The 27736-nt window shown below is 40.9% G+C and overlaps 1 protein-coding gene across 2 annotated transcripts in view; it reads right to left on the bottom strand.

Moving 5' to 3' along the window:
* The window catches only part of si:dkey-12j5.1 (uncharacterized), a 192627-nt gene that overhangs the window by 125627 nt on the left and 39264 nt on the right, over positions 1 to 27736 (bottom strand). Inside the window, exons 6-8 of one of the 2 annotated variants that reach the window (XM_060900199.1) lie at positions 23658 to 23781; positions 22805 to 22927; positions 7098 to 7166 (exon numbers count right to left, since the gene is read on the bottom strand). In XM_060900199.1, coding sequence (XP_060756182.1) covers positions 7098 to 7166; positions 22805 to 22927; positions 23658 to 23781 — 316 coding nt within the window. The remainder of the gene's footprint in view (positions 1 to 7097; positions 7167 to 22804; positions 22928 to 23657; positions 23782 to 27736) is intronic. The other variant, XM_060900200.1, reaches the window with a different exon arrangement.

Here is a 27736-nt window from a genome sequence, read left to right as displayed (position 1 = left end):
GATGTCCACAAGCGCCAGCGACCAGCGGTTTTCTCCGCCTACACCAGTGTTTATCAAACTTTTTCAGACCAAGGACCACTTTATCCATTTTAAAAAACTAATAATTTAAAAAAAAAATGCTCCGAGAGCACAATATCCTCCGCAGGCAACTATGCCATAACTCTGGTAAAATGTGACTGAATTGAACAAAATTGCAATATGCATATCACTGACATATAACAAAGAATCCTGCCAAGTTTCGTGAAATTCCTCCAAAAATTGTGAGAGGAGTTGATTTCAGAAGGTGAGCACCCTTCCCGGGACGGACGGACGGATGGGCATCACCACAACATAATCCCCCTTTGAGCCTTTCAGCCAGCAGGGGATAAAAACGTTTTGCCAAATTGCATGAAATTCCTCCAAAAATTGTGAGGGAAGTTGATTTCAGAAAGCAAGCACACCTTGATGAAATTGCCAAAGTACAAGTTTGTTAATAATCAAGGGCAGAACTCTGGTAAACTCTGCCCAAATTAAACGAAATTTCAATATGCGTATAACTGTCATATAACAAAGCCTTTTGCCAAGTTTGTTGAAATTCCTCCACAAATTGTGAGAGAAGTTGATTTCAGACGGAAAACACACTCTCATGAAGTTGTCAAAGTACAATTTTGTTAATCAAGGGCTGTAACTCTAGTAAAATGTGACCGAATTTAACAAAATTACAATATGTGTAGTACTGACACATAACAATGCCATTTGCCAAGTTTGGTGAAATTCCTTCAAAAATTGTGAGAAGAGTTGATTTCAGAAGGTGAGTACCCTTTCCTGGGAGGGAGGGAGGGAGGGAGGGAGGGAGGGATGGACGGAAATCGCCACGACATAATCCCCCTTCGGGTCTTTCGGACAGGGGGGATAAAAATTTGCAGCCCATCTAACCCCCTAAATATCCCCAACAAAAAACAATGAACCTACTTCAACAGTATATTTCAAATTACACACTAATGAAATGACAGTTTTACAAATAGTACAGCCAACTTACTCATTGTTGTGCTTATCTTAATGGGAAGAATGGTGCTGCTTATTCTGATACATCAGTGAAGCAATGTCTGGCTCCAAACTGGACAGTTTTAATCTCATATTGGGGGCCACATTGATCCGGTTGCGCTGCTTTGTTTTCTCAAACAAAGAATCATCGTGTCTTTGCACTTTGTCCTTGCTTGTGTCAGACGTTTCTTGTGCTTTTCTTTTGACTGACCTGGTCTTCAGCCACTGATCCATTATCTTTTTGACAGTTTGATGCCAAATCTAATTTGGTTACTCGTAATTCCTCTGCATTCCACATTCCCTCCACATTCAGAGGTGACGTTGATATGAAAGTGTAACCAAAACCGACGTAGCTATTGGCAATGTCGCAAAACTGTTGGCTTGCTTAATTAACCCTTTGGTGACTGACCCCTTGAAAATGGTTCCTCCAGGAACGATGACGTTTCAGTTGTCAAGACAACGGAAAAACTAAAATACAAAAACAGAAAGATACGTCACAATGCTCTTGTGCACAAAACAAAATGCTCTTGTATTTTAGTTTTTCCGTTGTCTTGACAACTGAAACGTCATCGTTCCTGGAGGAACCATTTTCAAGGGGTCAGTCACCAAAGGGTTTTAATGTCAGACAAACTCAACTAACAGGCTACTATTTGAATTTACATAGGACTTTATTCAATACAGAAAACAACTCATCTGTGCCACTCATAACTTTGCTTTTGGAGTCACATAGGTGATTTGAGAAACACTGATAAAACGTGATATTTTACTACATCAACTTGCGGACCACACCAGGGCTCTACATTAACTTTTGAAACCACTTGTCCTGTCGGGCAAGTTGAAAGGAAATTTACTTGTCTGAATGTGAAGTTGACTTGTCCGAAGAAAAATTTGAGAAAAAAAAAAACAAAAACTATTTGTAATAAACTAATTTCACCAGAATTATTTTAACACAATCTATTCACTGCAGAAAAAAATTGGACTCCATCAATCATTAATTTATTTATGAGAAATTGAAAACCAGAAAATTAAAATTATACAGTATATTTTTAAATTATTAACTTTGAATATATATCCTCCACTGATTAATTGTTGTTGTCTAATTATTCATTGTGGCTCCTGTATGGTATTTAATGGTTGCGATGAAAGTTGCAGTGTTTTTTAGGTTTTTGTTGCGATTACATTGCAGGAGGAAGTGAAAGTTGTGAGAAATTGTTGCGATTTTCTCTTTGTGATTAAAATTGAGTGATATGTTAAATGTTAAGTTATTACTGAAAAACTATTGATTAAAAAACACAAAGACACTGAGAAATGGTCCTATAAATAACTTTACCAATATAAAAGATTACCAGGACTACAAAAATGCAGAAAAATAGGCTTTACTTATCCAAATGCACCTGTTGGTTCAAAAGTTAAAGTGCAGAGAACCTCACAGCACAACATGAAGTTACCTTAAAATATAATATAAATGCCTCAGCTTTCATGTAAGAAAAAAAAAAATTTATACTAGTACTGTGTGCAGGCAGTCTCTCCTGAAGACTAAATTAAACAATAATTATAAACTAATAAAATAAATGGTTCAGGCTTCATAGAAGAAAAAAACAATTTGAACAGAATCTCACAGTATGATGCTGAAGCTGCCTAAACAATGGAAAATAAAATACCATTTTGGCAAAAATGTTGGCATCCATTAATTTCTTGTATTAAGTAAAAAATAATGTAAAGTGCACACAGTCCTTCACTGTAAACATAACACACTTTCAGTAACAGAATTTAAGCCTATATAAACACTGACTCGCACATGCTGCTTCTCTTGAACGGAAACACGGAAGTAAGGCGGAAGGCAGTTTGTCGACGTCACCACAAGACGACGCCAACGATTGGTCAAATTTGCGGGAAAGTTGTGGTGATTGGATATAATTGCAACACCGCCCTGAATTCACGGGGATTAGTTGAATTTGCGTTGAAGTTGCAAATCGCAACATCGCGAAATCCTGGAGGGTCTGGTAAACGACCATTTACTTTTCAGCTCAAATACACGAAGCGGTATTGGCCGGTTTCACAAGCGGAATATTGCGCATGCGGACATCACTCTTTCCGAAGAGAAACATCCGGCGATTCATCAAAACAATATGTCGAGTGAGATGCTTCGGAAATCATGTGAATAAACTGATAAATTTGATATGTAACCCGAATATCAGCGTATTTTGGCACTTGTCCAATCGGACAAGTAACTGAGACGATGAACTTGTCCAACATAAAGGATCACTTGTCCCAGACAAGCGGACAACCGTTAATGTCGAGCCCTGCACACCCTGAGAAACAGTGGCCTACACAGATGGTCTGCACTGGCTGCTCAATCCCAGAAAAAAAGTGAAAACTTGCATTTCAATGTTCAAGTGATTTATATCGTCGCCGCTGCCCATAATTTGCTACAAATCCAATTATTCCACCACAAAATTGTCTTCGATTGGGGTCTAACATGACCGGAAGTGATGCCATATTTGTTGATCGATACTCGCACTCTAACTGGCTGAGCCAGACCATGTGACCATGCCGTAGCACATGTAGTTATGTTACAGAGCCAGTCAGCGTATTACAGAGGGTAACCGAAAAAGCCAAGCACACGCACACACCCATCCATTATCTGTAGCCGCTTATCCTGTGCAGGGTCACGGGAAAGCTGGAGCCTATCCCAGCTGACTATGGGCGAGAGGCAGGGTACACCCTGGACAAGTTGCCAGATTATTGCAGGGCTGACACATAGAGACAAACAACCATTCACACTCACATTCACACCTACGGTCAATTTAGAGCCACCAATTAAACTAACCTGCATGCCTTTGGACTATGGGAGGAAACCAGAGCACCCGGAGGAAACCCACATAGGCACAGGGAGAACATGCAAACTCCACACAGAAAGGCCCCCGTCGGCCACTGGGCTCAAACCTAGAACCTTCTTGCTGTGAGGCGACAGTGCTAACCACTACACCACATGCCACCTGCACACTTGCATCCGGAGGGAAATTTCTTGCGTATTTTACAGGGAAAAGGTTAGTAATTTATTAGCCAAGAATGCACCAGAAGGCATATCAATTTCAAAACTTTCTGGGGGCTGCAATTCCTGAACCGCCTCCTACTTTTTTTTTTTTTTAGCCAGCTACTTCAGATTTTCTGGAGAAACCTGTAACCCCTCAAAGTCTTGGTCTCGATACACTCTGGTCTTAGTCATGACTTGGTCTCAGTTCAGGTGGTCTTGACTACAACACTAGCTTGTGCAATATTGATTTTTCCTTACTTGCGTTTTACCATTTACTACATTTTGTTTAAAAAAAACAAAACACAATCACTAAAACAAAATCATGCAGTTGCACTGTTGTGTGTCAACAGATTTAAATGTGTCGTAAATACTGTAGCATCACTACGGCAATAAATTTCAGTAGGAGTACTTCAACCTAAAGGCTGATTTAAACTTGCTGTTTACTATGTGTACACACATGAAAGACGGCAAGAATGAACACAATGCGTTCTCATTGTGCAATACCAACATAAACAGTGGAGGCAGTATAGCACCATGACCCCAACAGCGCAAACAAACTAACGTTTATCTATCTCATAGCTCATATTTATACAGTGGTGCTTAAAAGTTTGTGAACCCTTTAGAATTTTCTATATTTCTGCATAAATATGACCTAAAACATTATCAGATTTTCACACAAGTCCTAAAAGTAGATAAAGAGAACCCAGTTAAACAAATGAGACAAAAATATTATACTTGGTCATTTATTTATTGAGGAAAATGATCCAATATTACATAACTGTAAGTGGCAAAAGTATGTGAACCTTTGCTTTCAGTATCTGGTGTGACCCCCTTGTGCAGCAATAACTGCAACTAAACATTTCCGGTAACTGTTGATCAGTCCTGCACACCGGCTTGGAGGAATTTTAGCCCATTCCTCTGTACAGAACAGCTTCAACTCTGGGATGTTTGTGGGCTTTCTCACATGAACTGCTCGCTTCAAGTCCTTCCACAACATTTCGATTGGATTAAGGTCAGGACTTTGACTTGGCCATTCCAAAACATTAACTTTATTCTTCTTTAACCATTCTTTGGTAGAACGACTTGTGTGCTTAGGGTCGTTGTCTCGCTGCATGACCCACCTTCTCTTGAGATTCAGTTCATGGACGGATGTCCTGACATTTTCCTTTAGAATTCGCTGGTATTATTCAGAATTCATTGTTCCATCAATGACGGCAAGCCGTTCTGGCCCAGATGCAGCAAAACAGGCCCAAACCATGATACTACCACCACCATGTTTCACAGATGAGATAAGGTTCTTATGCTGGAATGCAGTGTTTTCCTTTCTCCAAACATAACGCTTCTCATTTAAACCAAAAAGTTCTATTTTGGTCTCATCCATCCACAAAAGATTTTTCCAAGAGCCTTCTGGCTTGTCCATGTGATCTTTAGCAAACTGCAGACAAGCAGCAATGTTCTTTTTGGAGAGCAGTGGCTTTCTCCTTGCAACCCTGCCATGCACACCATTGTTGTTCAGTGTTCTCCTGATGGTGGACTCATGAACATTAGCCAATGTGAGAGAGGCCTTCAGTTGCTTAGAAGTTACCCTGGGGTCCTTTGTGACCCTGCCGACTATCACACACCTTGCTCTTGGAGTGACCTTTGTTGGTCGACCACTCCTGGGGAGGGTAACGATGGTCGTGAATTTCCTCCATTTGTACACAATCTGTCTGACTGTGGATTGGTGGAGTCCAAACTCTTTAGGATGGTTTGGTAACCTTTTCCAGCCTGATGAGCATCAGCAATGCTTTTTCTGAGGTCCTCAGAAATCTCCTTTGTTCGTGCCATGATACACTTCCACAAACATGTGTTGTGAAGATCAGACTTTGATAGATCCCTGTTCTTTAAATAAAACAGGGTGCCCACTCACACCTGATTGTCATCCTACTGATTGAAAACACCTGACTCTAATTTCACCTTCAAATTAATTGCTAATTCTAGATGTTCACATACTTTTGCCACTCACAGATATGTAATATTGGATCATTTTCCTCAATAAATAAATGACCAAGTATAATATTTTTTGTCTCATTTGTTTAACTGGGTTCTCTTTATCTACTTTTAGGACTTGTGTGAAAATCTGATGATGTTTTAGGTCATATTTATGCAGAAATATAGAAAATTCTAAAGGGTTCACACCACTGTATACTACTCTAGTACTCAATTACTGAGTAGTACATTTTTTCCTATTACAATTTTTGAATTTTAAAAATCTCTTTAAACCTACAGAAAGGTCTGTTTTGATTATGAGTCTTCTGGATTTCCTAGATTAGTAAAAAAAATTTTATATAGTGACGGTTTTCTACTTGAGATGCAGAAACAAAGCTCATTGATCTGTTTAACGCTGCTGTGCATGAAACTGTTAAAAATTAGATTGACTGTAATGGATTGGAATGTTTTGGCTCTAATGTGCTATCTAGTGGACGCTGTTTTTAATCCTCCACATGTACATAAGAGACGCAAGGGAGTATGCGGAAAAATGCCACTCGTAGCAGCTGCATGTGTGCATGTACACATGGTGAAAGTAAAGTATATTTGTACATTAATCAGACATTACAGCCTTGTGCTCAATACCTGCTTTTAGCCCCGATTTCCCATTCGCCAAATAATTTTGGAGCTCAGCAGCAACCACATCAACCACATTTCCAAATTAGATAGTGAGTGATCACATAGTGTGAATCTTTCCGCAACTAGCAGCAAAAAATAGCATGAAAATAGCCTGCGAGAGTCCAAAAGGAAATAAAATTCATCAGCGGTTATGTGCAGCAGACCCCTGAATCCAGTTAATCATCCATCTTTGTGTGGGAAGATGAAAGCAAAATGTATCAGCAGTAATAATGCTTCATTAAGAAATGATTTGTCATATCCAGATGATTGCTAAAGTGCAAGTTTGAGCTTAAAATATCACAAATGTTTTGCTCAATTTTGCTTATATTAATAATGTAAATGTACCAATTAAATTTTAATGCAAGAGTGAAACAATGTGGTATCATCTTACCTCAAATTCCTCAACTTCTATCAGTAATTTGGCTGTTGTAATTCGGGACTCATACGGTGGGATATTACTCTGCAAAAAAATAAGTAAATAAAAGTTGAACATGCTGCAGGCAAAACTCTGTTTGGCTTACGGCAGCTTTATGCATACATAATGCTGAAACAATTTTGGAATCCTCAGGATCCAGCATGCTTGCTCACTCATGTGCATGTGTGCGCACACACACACACACACACACACACACACACACAATTTGCTATTAATGATGCAATGAAATGAAAATTCTTGGCCAAAACCAAAACTTGGAACATACTTGAGGCAAAATAACAACTGAAAAATAATTAAGTGCTGGATTTCATTCTTATTATTGTTGCTGTCATTAAATTTCATTTGTATTACAAGATATATTTCAACAAAGAAGTTTCAAAGAAATCCAGGAATTAATAGTAGTAGTGACACTAAGAATTGAACTAATAGTAACAGTATTAGTAGCAGGAGGAGAAGGAGGAAGAGAAGTTGTAATACTTGTAGGAATGGTGGTAGTAGTAAGAAAAGCAAAAATTATTAGGTGATATTAAATACTAGTAGGAGTAGTAGAAGCAAACGTAAAAGCAGTAGTAGTAATAATTAACATTAGTAGCAATAGTACTATTAGTATTAATAGTAGTAGCCATAGTAGCAGTAACAAAAGTAGTAATAATACTAGTGATAGTAGTAACAATGACAGCAGTAGATTTATCAGTAGTAACAGTGCAATTATTAGTAACAGAACTTGTAGCGTAAATAATAAATAATAATAGAATTATCAATAGTAATAGTACTAACCGTATTAATAGTAGTAACCGTGGTAGTAAGTAGTAACAACAGTAGCTGAATTAGCACTAGTAGTATTAATAGTAGTAACAGTAGTTATATTAGTAGTAACAATAATGAACAGAATTATCAGTAGTAATGGTAGTAGTAGTAGTAAAAGTAGTAGTCCTATTATTAGTAATGGTACTAGTAGCAGTAATAGTAGCAACAGTAGTTATATTAGTAGTAACAATAATGAACAGAATTATCAGTAGTAATAGTAGTAGTAGTAATAGTAGTAGTAGTAATAGTAGTAGTAACAGAAGTGATAACAGTAACAATTATCACTAGTAGTAATAGTATTCGTAGAACTACTAGTAGTAATAGTAACAGTAGTAATTGGTAGTAACAACAGTAGCAGAATCATCAAATAGTAGTAGTAGTAATAGTGATATGAATAGTAGTAATAGAAGCAGTCATAACAGTAGCAGAATCATCAACAGTAGTTGTAGTAATAATAGTACTAGTGGCATTAATAGTAGTAATAGAAGTAGTAACAATAGTAGGCTGTCTTCAGACGCATGTCCATTACTTTAGCGCAAGAGATGACACCGCTTCTTGTGGCTGAAGAGCCCGATCCTTGAACAGCAGGGTCGACCACAGCCAACGCACACGAAATCCGATGTTGACAGAGCATTTCTAGCTGCCTTTCTTCTCTCCCTTTTCGCCACGGCCTCATTCCTTATCCTCCTCTCTCTTGCTTCAAGGGACACACTGCAACTGGTCTTCCATCTGGCGCGATCTGCGGCAAGCAGCTCCCAGTTATCAACAGCCAGGCCGATTGCAATCATATCTCTCTTGCATACATCCCTGAAGCAAAGCTTCGGACGACCCACGGGCCTTGAACCGTATTCCAGTTTGCCGTAAAGGAGGTCCTTTGGAATTCGACCGTCCATCATCCAACATACGTGGCCCAGCCACCTCAACCTGCGTTGCCCGAGTAGGGTGAAAAGCGAGGGGACACCAGATCTCTCGAGTACATCGTTGTTGGATACTTTGTCCGTCAATTTAATCGAAAGGATACGGAGTAGACATCTCATATGGAAAGTGTGTAATCGCTTTTCCTGCCCTGCGTAAGTGGACCATGATTCGCTGCCATAGAGCAAGGTGCTCAAAATACAGGCACAGTATACGGCACTCTTCGTCTGGGTAGTCAGTTTCTTATTTTCCCCACACTCGGGAGGAAAGCTTCGTCATGTTTGTTACTGCTTTACCAATTCTTTTCCCGAGTTCCGCATCCAGGGATCCATTTGCAGTGGTGGTGGAACCAAGATAGGTAAACTGTGGGATGACTTCCAGGGTGTAATCATTGATGGTTAGAGTAGGTGTGGCTTCAGAGCCTTGGTGCATGACTTTCGTCGTCTTCAGGCTGATAGTAAGACTGAATGCCGCACAAGTGCTTGAAAATCGATCCAGGAGGGTCTGCAGCTCTCTTTCACTGTGCAACAACAGCAGCATCGTCAGCAAATAGAAGGTCGCGTAGCGTACACTTGCGGACTTTGGTCTTGGCTCGGAGACGAGCTGGGTTGAATACCGTAGTTTCCCATCTGATCGAGTACGTAACAGGACGCCTTCATCGGCTGACCCAAAAGCACGTTTCAGGAGAATGGAGATGATGTTGGAGCTAGTACACATCCTTGTTTAACACCATTGTTAATGTTGAAGACCTTGGACGTGTTGCCGTCAAACTTAACAGTGCCTCGGGTCCCGTCGTGAAATGACTTGATGAAGTTGAGGAGTTCAGGAGGGCAACCAATTAATTGCAAGATGTTGAACAAACCTTCCCTACTGACCATGTCGAAGGCCTTTGTTAGATCGATAAAGGCGATGAAGAGGGGTCTTTGTTGCTCTTGACATTTCTCCTGTAGCTGCCTCAGAGAGAATATCATATCCACTGTCAAGCGATTGGGACGGAAACCACATTGAGATTCAGGGTAGACCCTCTCGGCGAGTTTCTGTAGGCGGCGCAAATCTACTCAAGCAAACAGCTTACCAGCAATGCACAGTAGTGAGATACCACGGTAGTTATTTCGATCACTACAGTCTCCTTTGTTCTTATACAGATTAGTAATAGAGGAATCTCTCATCTCCTGTGGGACGGCTCCTAACTCCCAGCACTTGCAGAGAAGCTGATGGAGGGTGTCGAGGAGCTTGCTTCCGCCACATTTGAAGACCCCAGCCGGGATGCCATCTATTCCAGGAGCCTTGCCGGAAGATATTTCTGTGATAGCCTTGGAGAGCTCTTCTTTGGTGGAAATCACATCTAACTCGAACAATGTGGGGAGCCATTCGATTTGGTTGAGAGCAGAAGGTGAAATGGAGCTGGTGCCACCATAGAGCTCGCTATAATGCTCAACCCAGCACTCCATCAGTTTAGACTTTTCAGTTATGACCTCTCCAGTTGACGACTTCAGTGGGGCGTACTTCGCTTGTGTAGGTCCAATGGCCTTCTTAATTCCGTCGAACAAACCCTTGACATTACTGGTGTCAGCTGCAGCCTGGATCTTAGCACAGAGACTCATCCAATAGTCGTTAGCACATTCCTTGCATTTTTTTTTTGTGCGTCTTCTGGCCTCACGTAGTATTTCTAGGGACTGTGGTGTAGGGTTGCATCGGTAATTCTGAAAAGCAACTCTCTTTGCTTTGATAAGGGGTTGCAAAGTCGCGATGTTTGCGTCGAACCAATCTTGACTTTTGGGTTCCTTCTTTCCGAAAGCCTGCATTGCTGCATCATGAGTCGCGTCTTTAACATGCTGCCAGTGGTCCTCTATTCCGAGTGCATGGTAGTTCTCTAGCTTGGTTTGGAGAAGATCTCGAAAGGCTAGGACCTTCCCGGGGATTGCAGCTGCAGCAATATTGATGCAAGATTTGGCAGGGTTCCAAGCACGGTGAAGTTTCTTTGGGCACGACTGGACCTTTGAGCAGACAAGGGAGTGATCAGTGTCACAATCGGCACTGTGAAAAGATCTTGTGATCCGGATGTTATTGAGATGATCCCGTCGTGTGATAATAAGGTCCAGCTGGTGCCAATGTTGGGATCTGGGGTGCATCCACGAGAACCTTTGTCGCAACTTCACAGCAAAGAAGGTGTTCATGATACAGAAATGACGGTAAGAACAAAGCTCCAACAGGCGCTGCACATTTTCATTGCACTTATCAACACCAAAGTGGCCCAAGCAGATGGGCCAAGACTCCTGATCATTTCCCACCCTAGCATTGAAGTCTCCTAGAAGAAACAGGGCCTCATTCTTTGGGATGCGTTTGATAGTTTCATCAAGCTCGCTGTAGAAAGCATCTTTGGCGTCCGAGGTAGAGGTCAAGGTTGGGGCATAAGCAGAAAGCAAGTTTGTGATGCCTTCATCAGTGTTAAGTCTCATGTGCATGAGGCGCTCTGATATAGTTGAGCCAGGCTCCACTAGTTTGTTTCTTATAGCAAAACCAACAACGTGTTCCCTAGGTTCATCCTTGCCTTTACCATGCCAGAAGAATGTGTATTCCTTTTCTTTGAGACTGCCAGAGCCAGCAAGACAGGCTTCCTGCAATGCCGCAATGTCAACATTAAGCCTTTCCAGCTCTCTGCTAATTATGGCAGTCTTGCGCAGGCCATCAGTGTTTCGTATGTCCTTGGTCAGGCCGGTCAGCATCGTTTGCACATTCCAACTCCCAAGGGTGAGAGTTGGCCTTTTTCTGGTAGATCCTTTCTTCTTGGGTGAAGTAGTCGCAGTCCACTTGTCAGTCTGTTTCCAGGCTTCAGTTCTGCTCACCCCAGCAGAACAGGCGGACGGTGGCGGGAAGCACCTTATTGACTGGGGGCTGCCCAGTTTAAGCGGGCGGTAGCTATCCAATGGGGCTAAACAGCTCCTCCCACTGTCAGGAGTGGCCCCAGGCATCAGGCCATGCGCCAATTTAGCCATGACTTTTAACTGGTAACTGTATACTCCTCGGTTTGATTTCATGTCAGGCAGAGCCAAGCGACACACTGAAGCTGCCTCTCCAGGCGCTAGCCAGGGCTGTGTATGAAGAGAGACTGGTTCGCCCATCTCCCAGAATCCCCCGCTCGGTCTTGCTGGTAGGGTCCAAAGGAAAGGCGTAACCAATACGTTTGGGACCAGGTCGACTGCAGGAGTTGCCAGTGACTGAAGTAACATCAGACTGCCTCACAGGGCTCCACTCCGGGTTTTTCTGTAGGGGTTTGCTCCCTTAGCCTTTGACTATCCCTAGTCGCCTACAAGGCAATAGGAACCGTATCCCTGGTCAAGGGAGGCTAAGGGTGTACTAACACTTGCCCAAGGTGTCCACCCAGGCTAGTGGAAGGAAGGAGGCGCCTTACATCTCCATTCTAGACCAGCTCCAAGCAAAGTCTAGCCACTGCCCTTAGTAGTAACAATAGCAGTAACAGAATAATCAACAGTAGTAGTAGTAGTAGTACCAGTGGTATTAATAGTAGTAATAGAAGTAGTAACAACAGTAGCAGAATCAACTATAGTAGTAATAGTACTAGTGGTATTAATAGTAGTAATAGTAATAATAGAAGTAGTAACAATAACAGTAGCAGAATCATCAATAGTAGTTGTAGTAAATGGTACTAGTGGTATTAATAGTTACAGTAGTAATAAGTAGTAATAACAGTAGCATAATCATCAATAGTAGTAGTAATAGTACTAGTGGTATTAATAGTAGTAATAGAATTAGTAACAATTATCAGTAGTAGTAATAGAACTAGTATTATTAATAGCAGTAAAAGTAGTAGTAGAGGTAGTAACAACAATAATAATAATAATAATAATAATAATAATAATAATAATAGTATTACCATTAGTTGTAATAGTGCTAGCAATATTAACAGTAGTAATTATCATAATAGTAGTAGTATGAGTAGTAGCAGTCGTAATAGTAGTGTAACATATCTGTTAGTGGTAAAGAGGCAGGACGCAAGTGCGCAGCATGTTTTTTTTAGTCCATGGTGAAAGTCAAAATACAGGAAACAGACTTGCATTGTAAAGTGGAAAGAGCAGTGTGGGTCAAAACCAAGAGGTCAAATCAAATAGGAAAAGAACTAGGACAACCAGGCAAGAACCGAGGTTTCGAAATGGACGTTAACTGAATGAAACTTTGCACTGAAACAGTGAAACATTATTGTTTACATACACGAATCAAGAACGAATAAAAAAAACCCGGGTGAAAACAATCATGACACATTTGGAATCAACCCAGAAGCAGTACTGTTCACGCCGACAGCCATGACGTGGGTTGAGAGCAGAAGTGCACACTGAAAAGGGGAATACGTGACAAGTAGTGCTCATGATAGTAGTAAAATTTAGTAGTAATAGTATGATTGCCTAATTATATAACTATGAGTTAATGGAAAAACAGTTTAATGTCCACAAGACTGAGCTATTAATAAAAAATAAAAAAAAAAAGGATTTCTCTCTCTCTCTCCGTTTACAGCATGTTTAGATTTTTGGCCATAACCCCAAACTGTCATTTTTGTCTGGTTTTCAGTGAACAAAATTCCAGTGTATCCTCATTGACTATTGTTGTGTTTGTCCCTGTAGTCAATTGCTACCATATGCACTGTGAGTGCACGTGAATGAACAGCTACCCTTATAATTACATACACTGTTATGCTCTTAGGTGGTTGGAGCTTGATGAGCACGATGCAAATGTAAGATGCTCTTTTATGTGCAGCACGTCTACCAGTGTTTTTCCGAACCTGTTGGCTCATTAGCACTTCATCAGAGCCTTGTCTTCTTTTCTGCTGACTGCACTCTTCCCTGCTGTCTGCGCCATTCTCGCCTTTTCAACTTCGTCTACTCATTAACCACTCTGGCTTCCTACCTCATCGTGTGCGCGTGCGTGCGTGCGTGCGTGCGTGTGTATCTCAATGCAAGAGTGCTACCACATCAGGTTTTCATCATGACGGCATTGAACCAAATCTGATCCCAATTACACTGTGGCTTTTACATCCTGTTCATTTTGCTTTTCACAGGAAACGAGCAGAACATGAAAGAATGGTGTTTAATTTGCCATCACATAACGCTTGCAGCTATTAAATCAAAAAAACAGAAATGATCCAAACAACAAGCAAATAGAGAAATAAAACAAGACTGTTGTTCATTTCTTCAGATTCGTTTCAGGGCAGTGATGTATACAGACAAGCAAAGAAATTGCTTTTGCCAACCTCTGAGAGTGCATAATCTTTGCTGACTTTGAGTAAAATGTCTGGATTTCAAGTTACAAAGAGGGATGTTAAGGTATAGGGTCAGTGTGTGTGCGCGCGAGCATGTGTGTGCATGACTGCCTTGCAGAACAGTGTGACTGAGCGAAATGAAAGGATTAGTCTCTTCAACTCCCACTAGCTTTCTCCATCCGAGAACTCATTTCAAAGTTCGAAGAAGCTTCATGCAGCACTGCTTTTTAGCCTGGCCAGTGGAACGGAGGTCAAAGTTGTCCCTCAATCAAACTCTCACATACATATAAACCAAACACAAACGCACACTATGAAATCTCTTGAGCAGTATGTTGCTTCACCACACTTTTCTCATTCCTAAAGAAATATCTTAATCTTAAAAGCAGACGTCCTTTCGATTTCATAAAATCGGTGAAATTTTAGTTCCCTCTGAAATTTGGTCATTGTGATGCGTTTATTTCTGTAATATCTTAAAAAACAGGCCATTCGGTGGCTGGGAAGTTATTTCATTTGAGGGGATTCCCGAGCAAATAATGTGCATGAAATCGCTTGCTTTGCGCAGTCAAGCAGACAGAGGAAGTTCGTGTGCGCATGTGCAGGTTTACCACCTTCTTTTGGGTTTTACGGCAGCTGGCATCCACAGTGTTGCATTACTGCCATCTACAGGTTTACCTTGACTGTGCACTGACAGTTACATCATTCTGTCGCTAAACAAACAGCTGATCACACCGAGGTGCTCGCTGACCGCCGATATTTATTAGTTTGGTCCTGCGTTTCCTTTCCTTCGCAACATAACATCTTTTCTTCTCGCTTTCCGTTACTGTAGTCGGTCTTTCACGTTTCATTCACACACTCGCATCCTCCATTTTTCTCTCCTGTTTCCAATTTGTATCCCACAATGCCTTGCACGAACAGGGAAAGTCCACCACATGATGCATGACGTAATATCTTGAATTGGGTCATGGTGAAGCAGGAAAAAATAGCAGAGAATTTAGGGCCAGGTGGCCTGAAATTCATTAATTGCTCTATTTAAAAAAAAAACTAATAAAATTGGAAGTCTGTGATTTGAATTCAGTAGGTTTAAGTCCACTAAACAAAAACAAATCAGGTGTCAGGGAAAATTATTTTTATGATCTACACCTGAAAAACCTGAAAGGCAGTCTAGCTTTAATCTTATCCTTCTCGAAAGAATTACACGCCCATGTCATCATGTCATATGTTGGATGCGTTGGAACGTCGTACAAAATCAGGTCTTACCATCATACTTTTAACCTATGCAAGAACTGGACAATTTAGGAAATGTTTGAATTGCTAGTCATATACCGTCGAAGAACTTTCCAATTCCTTGGTAACATTACGAGCTGTGTTGTGTTCTCCATTATTATTATTATTATTATTATTATTATTATTATTATTAACTTCAAGAGAGAGAAGAAAAAACGGGCTGGTGATGGAACATCTTTTTATAACTGCTATAAGTGATAACAGGAATTATTCTATCCACATTCACTGGACATGAGCAATCATGCGCTCTGATTGGCTACTCTACTACGAGGATATCAGCTCATATACCGTGAGTAGAGAAAAAGAAAATGGCGGAGCGTATTGTTGAACCAACAGAGGATGAAATAAAAACTCTACTCGAAAGCAAAACCCCAAAACATACAAGCAACAAAATATGGAATAAAAATATTTGATGGTAGAACGTATCTTTTTTTTTTCAAGAATTATTATTATAGCATTGTTCACAAATTGCTCTTGTCATTTCGCTGGTTTGTTTACATTCTAAGCGGAAATGATTTTGTCAGATGTTTTGTATAAAAGTTTTAATTTATCGAATTTGTAAAAAATAAAAATACTCTGTTCTCAAAATCCAGTGAATGTGGATAGAATAAAACAGTTATTCCACTTAATCTCATCGTACATGGCTTATAGCCTACTCGGTGCTACGCGCCTCATCAGCTATCGGCGCACGTACGACTTGATTTTGTGGAATAACTGTTAACTAGCTTGTCTCACAAACATTGCATGACAAAGTCAGTGCGTTTACATGCACATAGAGAAAATCGAATTTCTGCCGTTGCTCGACTGAAATCGAAGTTCTAAATGGCATGGAAACACCTTAGCTAGGCTGAAATTGAGCCGAACTTGATTTCTCGTAATCAAGCTACACGACCTAGATTATGCGATTTTTGCCGAGCTACTTAGTGCACGTAAACCCTATCGAGCTACGGAGTCGAGCTACTTACTTCAGCACTGCCCCTTCCGGAAGTGACGAGTGACAAGACCACAAGTGGGAAACACAACAGCCTCGGTCGGGAAAAAAAAAAAAAAAAAACAGCCTCGGTCGGCATGACACTTCACCTTAGCCGCCCACTTTATGAGGAACACTTCTGTTCGTACATACAAACTACAAACACTCTTCTTGCGAACACGGAACTGATAACTTTGTTTATACTCTTGAATAGCTCTTCTTCATGACGACAACCGGAAGTGTACCAACACGATGGGGCGTGTAGCGCCACCTGTGGCTCGGGTGCACAATGTACCTCACACAATAGCTCGATTTCCTTGTGTGCATGTAGGATTGGATTTCTCTGGCACCCCTGCTGGGACCTTTAGCTCGATTACCGACAGCAGCTCGATTTGGATGTGCATGTAAACGTACTGTATGACTTGTGGCAGCGGGGGCGTGGTCAAGCATCGGTCTGTGACCGGAGGGCGGAGTCAGGGAAGGTAAGTGGCAGAATCACTACACCTGTCGTTAATTAATGTGTTTGTGTGTCTTCCCAGTGACCACGCCCTATTTAAGGAGAGAGAGCGAGAGCAGAGGGAGCTCTCTCCCCACCCAGACGACTGATGTGTGTGCGTGTGTCTGAGTGTATGAAAGAGTAAATATAGAAGCTGAAAAGCTAAATAAAAAGAGTTTTGTGAACTCAGTTCTGGCCTGCCGTCCTTCTGTGCTCCACCCACCTATACGAACTGTTACAGTGGTGCCGAAACCCGGGAGCGAGCACAGAAGAGAACAGCCCCATGGAGTCCTCCCCCTTTGCAGACCTGACTCCGCCCTCCGGTCACAGACCGATGCTTGACCACGCCCCCGCTGCCACATGACTATAAACATATCAAAAAGCACAATGTGGTGTTCATGAATAAACTAAAAATAGTAATTGTTGCAAGTTGCTCTGGTGCAAGAAGAATAAGAGGAACAGGACATGCTGTTAACAGGCAAACAATCCACTTTGGTGAGGTAATGCACCACACCACAACACCACACTGCATCCAATATATGATGCACTGAGAGGATGTGGTTGAAATTATGGATTCTCTGAGGTGACTCGCATAGTATTAGTTTCTGAGAGACACAGCCAGTCACCGAAGAGAATCCGTAATTTCCGGTGCCTCTCAGTGCATGGTATATTAGATTGATACCCTTCATCAAAAAATTCCAAACTAAAAGTGTTAACTAGCGCTTCATAATTCATGTCTACAAAATTGCAGTATTCCTTAAAGGTGGCTAATCCATACTTTATTTGTTTTTTGTTTTTTCTCACTAGCAGTTGATTCTATAAAATCCTCCAAATCCTCATCGTCTGAGATTGAATCTCAGCATAAACTCACTAGAAGCAGCCATGTTTGTTGTTTACTTTGGACCGACCTTCGACCTGCGCATGTGCAGTGTACCGTGCTATCGCCTGCCTCGCTAAGCACGATCATGATACGTATATCTACACACACAGAAATGCTCGCAGAGCCACAGCTGTGACTCGAGTCAACCGTATAGCTTGAAATTGTGACGTCAGTTAATGGTATATCCAGGATATACCACGACTGACTTACAACATCCATTTTTTTTTTTTGACGTCACGAGATACATTACTTAATCAGTGGTGGAACTATGTTATGTCACGTGAGCCATCCTTAGCCAATCCCTGCATGGGAGGTTTTTGATGAGGGATATAAATTCCTATAGCACATGCCCTGATGTTTTATTCTTTACCTAACAAATTAAAGTGCCCCAAGGATTAAAATCTCCACCTGTCACAATCATTCCACAGGCACCTATTCACCAGCATTTGAGCTGATCTTGATTATTTGAAATGGCAATACTTAATAATATCGTGCAATCATACGTCTCCATCAAAATATACCAATCAGGAAAAGAGAGCGCTCATTTCATAATTAGTTTCTTAATATAATCAAATCACTGCACCATCAGATTTGAATCACTCCCTGTTGGAGTTTGTGATTGATTTATAATTGTGCTTTCTTATGGAGCACATGGAGTGATAAAGGAGATATGCAGAACCTTTATTTTTAAATACATTTCTGAGTGGATAGTATCTCCATCCTTGACTCTTGTATGCTGCATAATTGGGAATAAAAAAAATATATATTTGAGACTTAAAATCGACCGCAAAGTTGGCATTCATGCTGCCCCGCTAAGCCAGCCAGCCCTGAGTGTGTGACATCACTGCGGTAACCGGTTTTAAGGCCGAGGCCTTTGACAGCTATAGACCAAAGCCAGACTCGGCAGGCGAGAGTGGTTGCAGTGGCCTCTTCGTTCGGATTTATTGGAGATTCTTCAGATTCCTCAGATAGTAATACATCTGACTGTGATCGTCCTGAAATTGGAGTGTGTGTACATGCTACTGCTATACACGTAGAACCATATCAGTTTGAACCATCAAAAAGTGAATCCGATAGTAACATGTCGGCCACGGAGACCCCCACCTTATGAAGTAAAGCCAGAGAACAAAGCCGTCTAGAGAATTGGATGGAATTGAACTGACAGTCTCATGTGACTCTCATTAAAACAGGATAGGTGTTATAACTTATGCAACATACATTTACATGCATGCATTTTCACTGATAAAATGTAAAAGGCTAATTAAATAACCAGATGAACTGAGAGAATCACATTCTGAAGCAAATTAAATAATCTTATACCGGTAACTTAAAGACACAATACAAGTTACATGTATCAATCTAAATGCAGGTAAACGAGTGTTGTTGTGATGTAACCAAATGAGAGTCGCATCTTACCCGTCTGTGTTCTCGCTTCTTGAAGGCCGATCTTGTGGCTGATTGTTTTGAAACAATCCGACTTTCAGTTCTTCGTTCATTTGCTTCTTCCATGTAAGGGTGAGATATTGCTGCTGAGGCAAGCATATCCAGTGGGGGGGGGGGAGGAGACATATCCAGCAGAGAAATCTGACGACTGGTCCACTCATTCTCCATACGGAGTACTCCGCCATTACTGCTCAGCTCACACTGCGGGAGAACTGGTGCAACTGAACTTACTTTCCTTTTCTTGTAGTTTTCTTTTCCTTTAATTGTTGGTACTGCACCCTCTTTCAATACGGGCTTATAGCCAACGCTTCTCAACAGATCAGCGGTTTTGTACGAGTCCTCAGTAAAATGTGGAGAGACCACTTCGTAGGCGCTCAACGGGCCTGTGAATTTCTTGCAAAACGCCTCCAAATCTTTGCAGTTTGAACATTTTTGGGCCATGAACGCAACGTAAATCCACCTTCTGTCGTGCTGCTGCACCCGCCAGCAACATCTACATGGCATGGTGATAAATTAGCTCAAAATGGAGGATCAGAGTTAGAGTCAGCTTTATGTTTTAGTATAGTGGAAATGGCGATGAGACCAATAGCCTTACCGCAGTGATGTCACAGATGTCAAGGTCATTCACTCAGACCGCTACCTATATGAATCATTTTAATCATAAAAATTACTATATTAGATTTATTGTTAATGCTTAAAACTATTCCTATGCCATTTTTGAGGTCTCAAGGCATTTATAAACAAAAAGTGAGGCCATGGTTCTGCGTATATGCTTTAACAACTCAAAAGTGTTGTGCATGACAAATCTTAGTACTTTTTGTACTAATGAATTAGTTAGATAGTTATTGCTGTAATGCAGTGTTTATGCAAAGAATACATTACTTGGATGACAGCGCGAAGCGATGCACCACAATGTGACATAACAGCATGTCTCAAAAGTGTGTTTATTCCTCCCTCAACTTGCCAATGACTGCAATTTTCATTCATAGGTTTTTCTGTATTTGGACTATTTTCTACAGTATAGAACAATCCAGAAGACATCAAAACTATAAAATAGCACATGGAACATATATGGAATTATGTGGTAAACCAAAAATGTGTTTAAAAAAACAAAACAATACACTTTTCATATTTTTGATTCTTCAAAGTAGCCAGCGTTTGCCTTGACGCTTTGCACACTATTGGCATTATCTTAACCAGCTTCATGAGGTAGTCACCTGGAATGCTTTTCAATTAAGAGGTGCCTCGTCAAAAGGTAATTAGCGCAAATTCTTGCCTTCTTAATGCATTTGAGATCAAACGGTAAATAGTAAATAATAGCCCTATTCAAACACCACAACTGTAGTAATCCATATAATATCAAAAACCGGTTAACTAAGTAAAGAGAAACAACATTCATCATGTGTCCAAAATTTGACTGGTATTATACGACCACGGTGGCATAGTGGTTAGCACTGTCGCCTCACAGCAAGAAGGTCCGGGTTCGAGCCCCGTGGCCGGCGAGGGCCTTTCTGTGTGGAGTTTGCATGTTCTCCCCGTGTCCGCGTGGGTTTCCTCCGGGTGCTCTGGTTTCCCCCACAGTCCAAAGACATGCAGGTTAGGTTAACTGGTGACTCTAAATTGAGCGTAGGTGTGAATGTGAGTGTGAATGGTTGTCTGTGTCTATGTGTCAGCCCTGTGATGACCTGGTGACTTGTCCAGGGTGTACCCCGCCTTTCGCCCGTAGTCAGCTAGGATAGGCTCCAGCTTGCCTGCGACCCTGTTGAAGGATAAAGCGGCTACAGATAATGAGATGAGATGAGATTATACAACCACTTTTCAACCAACAGGGAACCTCGGTGCCAGCTAGCAAACCAGTCCACGTTTTTCACCAATTTTGAGCAGAACCGTTGTAATCAAGGATGCGTCATGAACGGAGGATGTTACACAATCCACAACGAGATCTGTTTTTCCAGATATTTGTTTTTGGTCCATGTTTTTTTTCAGATGATGTATCCTTTTCTGTTGCGTTCTCCATTGCTATGCTCCACTTCCTTTCCAAACTAATGACACGCCCACCGATGTCATCATGGTTGGCACTGGAAAAAACAGCTGTATTTTGATTCCAGCTGGGAACCAACTTTTCAGGTTCTGAACCAATTTATTTTTGGTCAAAATGCTCTGAAAGGTTCAAAATTTGGTGTGTGAACAAGAACAGAACCCATTCCCTGTTGGTCGAAAAGGGGTATGTGTGTGTTTTATCTGTTTAATGTTACAGTTAATATTGTGCAATGTCCAGAAAAATATCTGTGATTACAGGAACGAAGTTAACAGTTATTCCACGAAATCGAGTCGTACACGAGCTGATAGCTGACGAGGTGCGTAGCACCGAGTAGGCTATAAATCATGTACGATGAGATTAAGTGGAATAACTGTTTTATTCTATCCACATTCAGTGGATTTTGAGAAATGGAGCATTTTTATTTTTAGCAAATTCAATATATAAAAACTTTTCCAAAACGTCCGACAAAATAATTTCCGCTTAGAATGTAAACAAACCAGCAAAATGACAGTAGCTTTTTGTGAAAAATGCGATAATAATAATAATTCTTGGAAAATTAAAAAAAAAAAAAAGATACGTTCTTGCCATCAAATACTTTTATTCCATATTGTGTTGCTTTTTTGTATGTTTTGCCGTTTTGCTTCCAAGTAATTTTTATTTCGTCCTCGGTTGGTTCAGCAACACGCTCTGCCATTTTGTTTTTCTCCACTCACAGTATACGAGCTGATATCCCAGTAGTAGAGTAGCCAATGAGAGCACGCGATTGCTCATATCCAGTGAATGTGGGTAGAATAAAAAGTTGTTCCAGCATAAGCCTCTGTTTTGTTCCTCATCTGTAGCCACTTTATCCTGTTCTACAGGGTCGCAGGCAAGCTGGAGCCTATCCCAGCTGACTACGGGCGAAAGGCGGGGTACACCCTGGACAAGTCGCCAGGTCATCACAGGGCTGACACAGAGACACAGACAACCATTCACACTCACATTCACACCTACGGTCAATTTAGAGTCACCAGTTAACCTAACCTGCATGTCTTTGGACTGTGGGGGAAACCGGAGCACCCGGAGGAAACCCACGCAGACACGGGGAGAACATGCAAACTCCGCACAGAAAGGCCCTCGTCGGCCACGGGGCTCGAACCCGGACCTTCTTGCTGTGAGGCGACAGCGCTAACCACTACACCACCGTGCCGCCCTCTTGAAATTAATAAGCTATAAAAATGTAGTCAAGCATTCAATAGTAAACTGTTTGCACATTTGAGCAATATTTTTATACGTGCTATTCTTTAGTTTGAAGGCAAACAGTAATGTAACTGATAAACGGCTGCACGAGTGCATTATTCCAAACGTGCTCTAAAGTTGACAGAAAAGACAAATAAATGTTGCGTGTTGAACAAAACCATATGTATGAAAAGAACCATTGTTACAAAGACAGCACTAAAGTAATAGAATTTTAGTAGCTGTGATTTTAGTAGATTTTTCATGATTTTTCCATGACACATAATGGGTTTTTCATGAGAGACATCATCACAGACACTCACACACACACGCACACACCTGTGATCTCTCCTCCTCCTCATCTTCTTCATCAGGTTGCTCTGCGCTTGCTGAACACGCTTCCTCCTTCTGGCGACCCGGCAACCACGTCGACACACTCTTTATCAGGTAGTCACGGCCCTCCTGGGAGGGGAAAAAAAAAAAATGCTGTTTGCATCAATTTTAAAATTATATTCATGTATCATATTACTTAAGTCCGTCATTTAGTTCTGGAAGAGCTTCTCCGGATGAGTAGGACAGTGGGAGGAAGGAATGAGGACAACTTAAAAGTGCTGCAGCATTAACTCAGACCACATAATGCATAAGATCAGATGTAAAATCAGATGAACTCTTGCTTTGTGTAATAACGCAGTCAAATCTGGATCATTACAAAAATGGCCATCTTGTGAACTTTAATATCTTGTCTGACCTGCACCAAGCAGTCCGGACGAACCTGGACAGAAAACCTTATACCAGTTTGCCACCCAGTGGTTGAGGTCAGAATTACAGTGCAACGCTTTCACCTCAGGGAAGAGGGAATTCATTATATGGGCACACTCTCAATTAAAGTGTTCTCTGACCTGAGTTGGACTCTCCTTGAATTTTTGCCATTCAAGTCTGCTGCAATTGTTTCTCAGAGCTGTTAAGTTCTGCTTCCTGGGTAAGGTCAAATAACTGACAGCCAACCTAAGCAATGTCATTATAATAAACCTATCAGTGCACTGACGAGAAAAATGTATCGACAACACAGCTGATTGATTGAGTTCGCTTCTGAAGTAACTGGTGGAGTGAATTAAAGAAATGCTTCGTGGTTGGTGTGTGAGGAAACAACAAAGAAGACAGGACGGTTTCTTGTATCGAGATGTGCGCATACCTCAGGTTTTTCAATGCTGAATTGGTAGCTCGCCATTAACTGCAGAGCTTCAGGGTTGTTCTGGTCATAGTGCAGCGCTTTCTCAATAGCCTCCTTACACCGCTCGGCTGCTCCCTCCTCCATACTGACAAAAAAATAAATACATTTGCACATTAACAGTTACACAACACTGTTTCCAGGGAGCTTGAGAACATCTAGGATTCTTTTCGCTTGTATAAAAGTTTCAAACCATCACCTGAACATTGAAAGTCACCTAAACTAAGCTTTATTTCATGTACACTTGAGATCAGAGATGTTTATAAACACTCATCATGGACATGAAGGTCATGGTAATATTGGAATTTCAATGATTTCTTTGAAATGAACTTTGTTTGATAACACTCACTGGATTAACTAACACAGAGTACAATGGAAAAGTCCAAGGAACTCTGTGCAGAGCTGAGAAAGATGATTGTAGATTTTCCCAAGTCAGGAATGTCTCTTCGAGCCATTTCTAAACAAGAGAGCACAATACCCCCCCGGCAACTATATCTATGCTATAAGCGCTTAATACACCGTCATGAAATTGTCAAAGTACGAGTTTGGTAATCAAGGGCTGTAACTCTGGTAAAATGCGACTGAATTGAACGAAATTGCAATGTGTGTATTACCGACATATAACAAAGAATCCTGTCAAGTTTCGTGAGATTCCTCCAAAAATTGTGAGAGGAGTTGATTTCAGAAGGTAACTACCCTTCCCGGGACGGACGGACATCGCCACGACATAATCCCCTTTTGGCTAGTAGGGGACAAAATCTTTGGGTCTTCTTATAGACCTTGGCAAATTGTCTCCCTCAGCTGAGAGGAAATTGGATGGGTAATCAGGAACAACCCAGGAACCACTAAGTCCCAGGCCTGCCATGAACTGGAAGCTGCTGGAACACCAGTGTCCCTATCTGCAGTCAAGTGAATTTTACATTTCTTGGCTGCCATCCAAGAAAATAGCCCTTGCCCCAAAATCGATACCTCCAAGCTCAACTAAAGTTCTGAACACATGGACAAAGGAAAAATAAAGTCTGGCTGCAGTGACCAGAGCTATGTTTGGAGGAGTAAAGGTGAGGCATTCAACTCCAAGAACACTGTACCAACTGTTAAAGGGATCATGTAAAAACAGATTTTGCAGCGTGAAGTCTCATGTTTGATCCAGTTTACGTCGGTGACCCTCTGCCACAGCTGAGCAAGCACACTTTACATGTTCTGTGCAGAAATGCAGTCTAATTCCAGCTTGTGCTTTCTTTTTAGCATCATTGTGACATTTACATGCTACACAATGAGGCATACTTATTTAAAAACTGATAAATTCGGCAAAATACTTGTAAAACTAGCAAAACTACGATGTAAACAGAGAATATAAAACAGCCGAGTTGCTCCAAGCGACCGCTACCTGACGTCATCGCATATGTCACCACAACAGGAAGCCCATCTGGCATTTTAAAGAAAATTCATTTTTCTTGAACGCTATTTGGTCTCCGAAAATGAAAATTTGATTTTTGAAATCTGTGACTACTTTTAATTAAAATAAGTTTGAGAACATATCCACTGGAGGATCCCTTTAAGCATGGTGGTGGTAGCATCATGCTCTGGGGCTGTTTTGCTGCCAGTGGAATTGGTGCATCGCACCAGTGGCTGGAACAATAAAAGATGTCTGCCTCAGAATTCTTCAGCATAACTTCAAACCAATAGCTATACAGTTGAAAATTGGACACAATCGGATGTTCCACAACAGGACAATGACCCAAAACACACTTCAAAGCTGGTTGTAGAATGGATAAAGCAGGGTAAAATTAAGCGTTTGGAATAGCTTGACCTCATTCCTTTCAAAAATGTATGGGCTGTGCTTAAAAGTTGGGTCCATGCCAGGAAACATACAAATTTAACTGAATTCTAACAAAAAGAGTGGTCAGATATCCAAGCAGAATTCTGCCAGAAGTTTGCTGATGGCTAACAAAAGCAATTGAAACTTGCTAAGGAACCAAATATTAGGTGTGCTGTATGTATAATTTTTACCCTGTGTTCATTTCAGAAAAACAAAATAAATTAAAACTTGTGCACTGAATTCTTTTTTTTTTTTTTTTGAGAGCACCATCTCGAAACAGCCACCACACATGGCCACTCTAAACTCCAACTCCCAAGAATCTCAGCGCCCCCTGTCTCCTGCATACTAATTACACCGGTCTCTCATTTCCTCATCAATTAGCTCCGTTACTTAAACCTCTCTCTCTCACACTCCAGTTGCAAAGTATCATTCAATGTTTCTCTCCTGTCAGACCAAGGCATTTACTTTCCGTCTGTCTTCTCGTTATCTCAACTTTGTTTACAGTCTTTTCAACCTCGTTTTCTCGTCTAGTCTATGCTGCTCTGTTTGCCGATCGACCGACCCCTGCCCGTTACTCTGACTACAATTCTCGTCCTCCGATTTGGCTTCATTTCCAGTTTGTTTCACCTGCTCTCCCCTGCACCTGTATCCATAAGTGGCTGCACCCTGACAGTTGTACAATCATTCTGCCCCAGAAAAAGAACAATTCAAAATTCACTAAGTGCTCAACAGTTCAAACTTCTCATTGCAAATGTAAATACCACATTTTAAGAGGCCAGGAGCTATTGAACAAATTCCTTCAATCAAATTAAAGTATTAATGACACTTTTATCCAAACTGCTGTAGTACATTTCCAAAAGTACAAAAAGTGTGTGGTGAATTTGACTTCTCTTCACCAGAGATGCCTACCCCAAATTTTGAATTTCAGTATTCTTGAAAACATTTTTCAGTATTTTGGAATGACTTTCAGTAACATTAATTTATGCGCAGTTCCATTATAAAGAGGTGTATATACCAATATGTTTAACATTTAAATTATTAAAAAGTACTGTTTTGTGTGAATTGAATAAACAAAACACGAGCAGCCATCTCAACTGAATTTCCACTCAACAAATTTCTAGAGCATACAATTTCTCACATTTTTCTAAATACAATAGTGTTCCCTGTTTGCAGACATTACGGTTGACTACCAATGATTGTTTTGAATGTAACTCCTCAAAAGTATTATATTATATTGCCTGGCAAAATGTTCTACCTGTTAACGGATTCTAATAAAATTTTAAAAAATTCTTATTTCATGCCAAAGAGAGTCTGACATTATCTTAATGTCCCAATATATAAATACTCCAGCATAATGCTTCAGAAGAGACACTGAATAAAATGACATTTATAATTGTATTTAAAACAGTGGAATGATCAATTTTTTGCCACAATCCCAACAGCACTAATCATAAAATTCTGTTTTTGATCATACTACATGTACATTTGCACTTGCAACACTGAAAAGACTTTGAATTAAAGAAGTACAGCCAGTGTTTGATATTTCAGTGAATAAAAATCAGACATGTAAAAAGAAACTGAATAAGTTTAACTCACATTTCATGGCACTAATTGGCAAGTTCAACTCCAAGCACAGGTCAACCATCACCGCTTCAGCACGCGTCATGTTCCGTGTCTTTTAATCCACAGATTTCGTAAAAAACTGCTGGATACCCCCAGATTTACTTTCTGCCATTTCAGCATACTCCATATGTTTTTTGTAGTTGACATGCCGCGTGCAGTCATCACGACCACCATGAGTGATGTTAATGTCAGTTCTACACAGTTTGCAGTGCGCGTATCCATTGCCCTTTTGACTGGGTGTAATGCACGGCCATTCTACCGTATATCGTGGGAGGAACACCGGAGACCTGTGCTTCACTTGTCCCGATACTGAGCGTTTCATTTCCACTATTGAGAAGCAGTACCATGCGTGTGTGATGCCGAGCGAAAATAGCACGAACAAATGTGCGGTATCTGCGCATGTCACACACAGCATGTGTGGTTGTCGTAAAAATAAATAGCCGTGAATCGCGCATGGATTGAAAAAGTCGCTTGGACATTTAAAAACAACTCACTGGAATTTTTTAAGACTTTATAATAATTCCGTACAGAATAACACTGTTTGTCGTAACATCGTATTTACGTAACTTTTCCGTACAAAATACGGCCAATCCGTACTAGT

Source organism: Neoarius graeffei, chromosome 19 (genome assembly GCF_027579695.1).
Source record: "Neoarius graeffei isolate fNeoGra1 chromosome 19, fNeoGra1.pri, whole genome shotgun sequence".
Taxonomy (NCBI): Eukaryota; Metazoa; Chordata; class Actinopteri; order Siluriformes; family Ariidae; genus Neoarius; species Neoarius graeffei.
The sequence above is the reverse complement of the archived record's forward strand: the minus strand, read 5'-3'. Positions and strand labels throughout refer to the sequence as shown.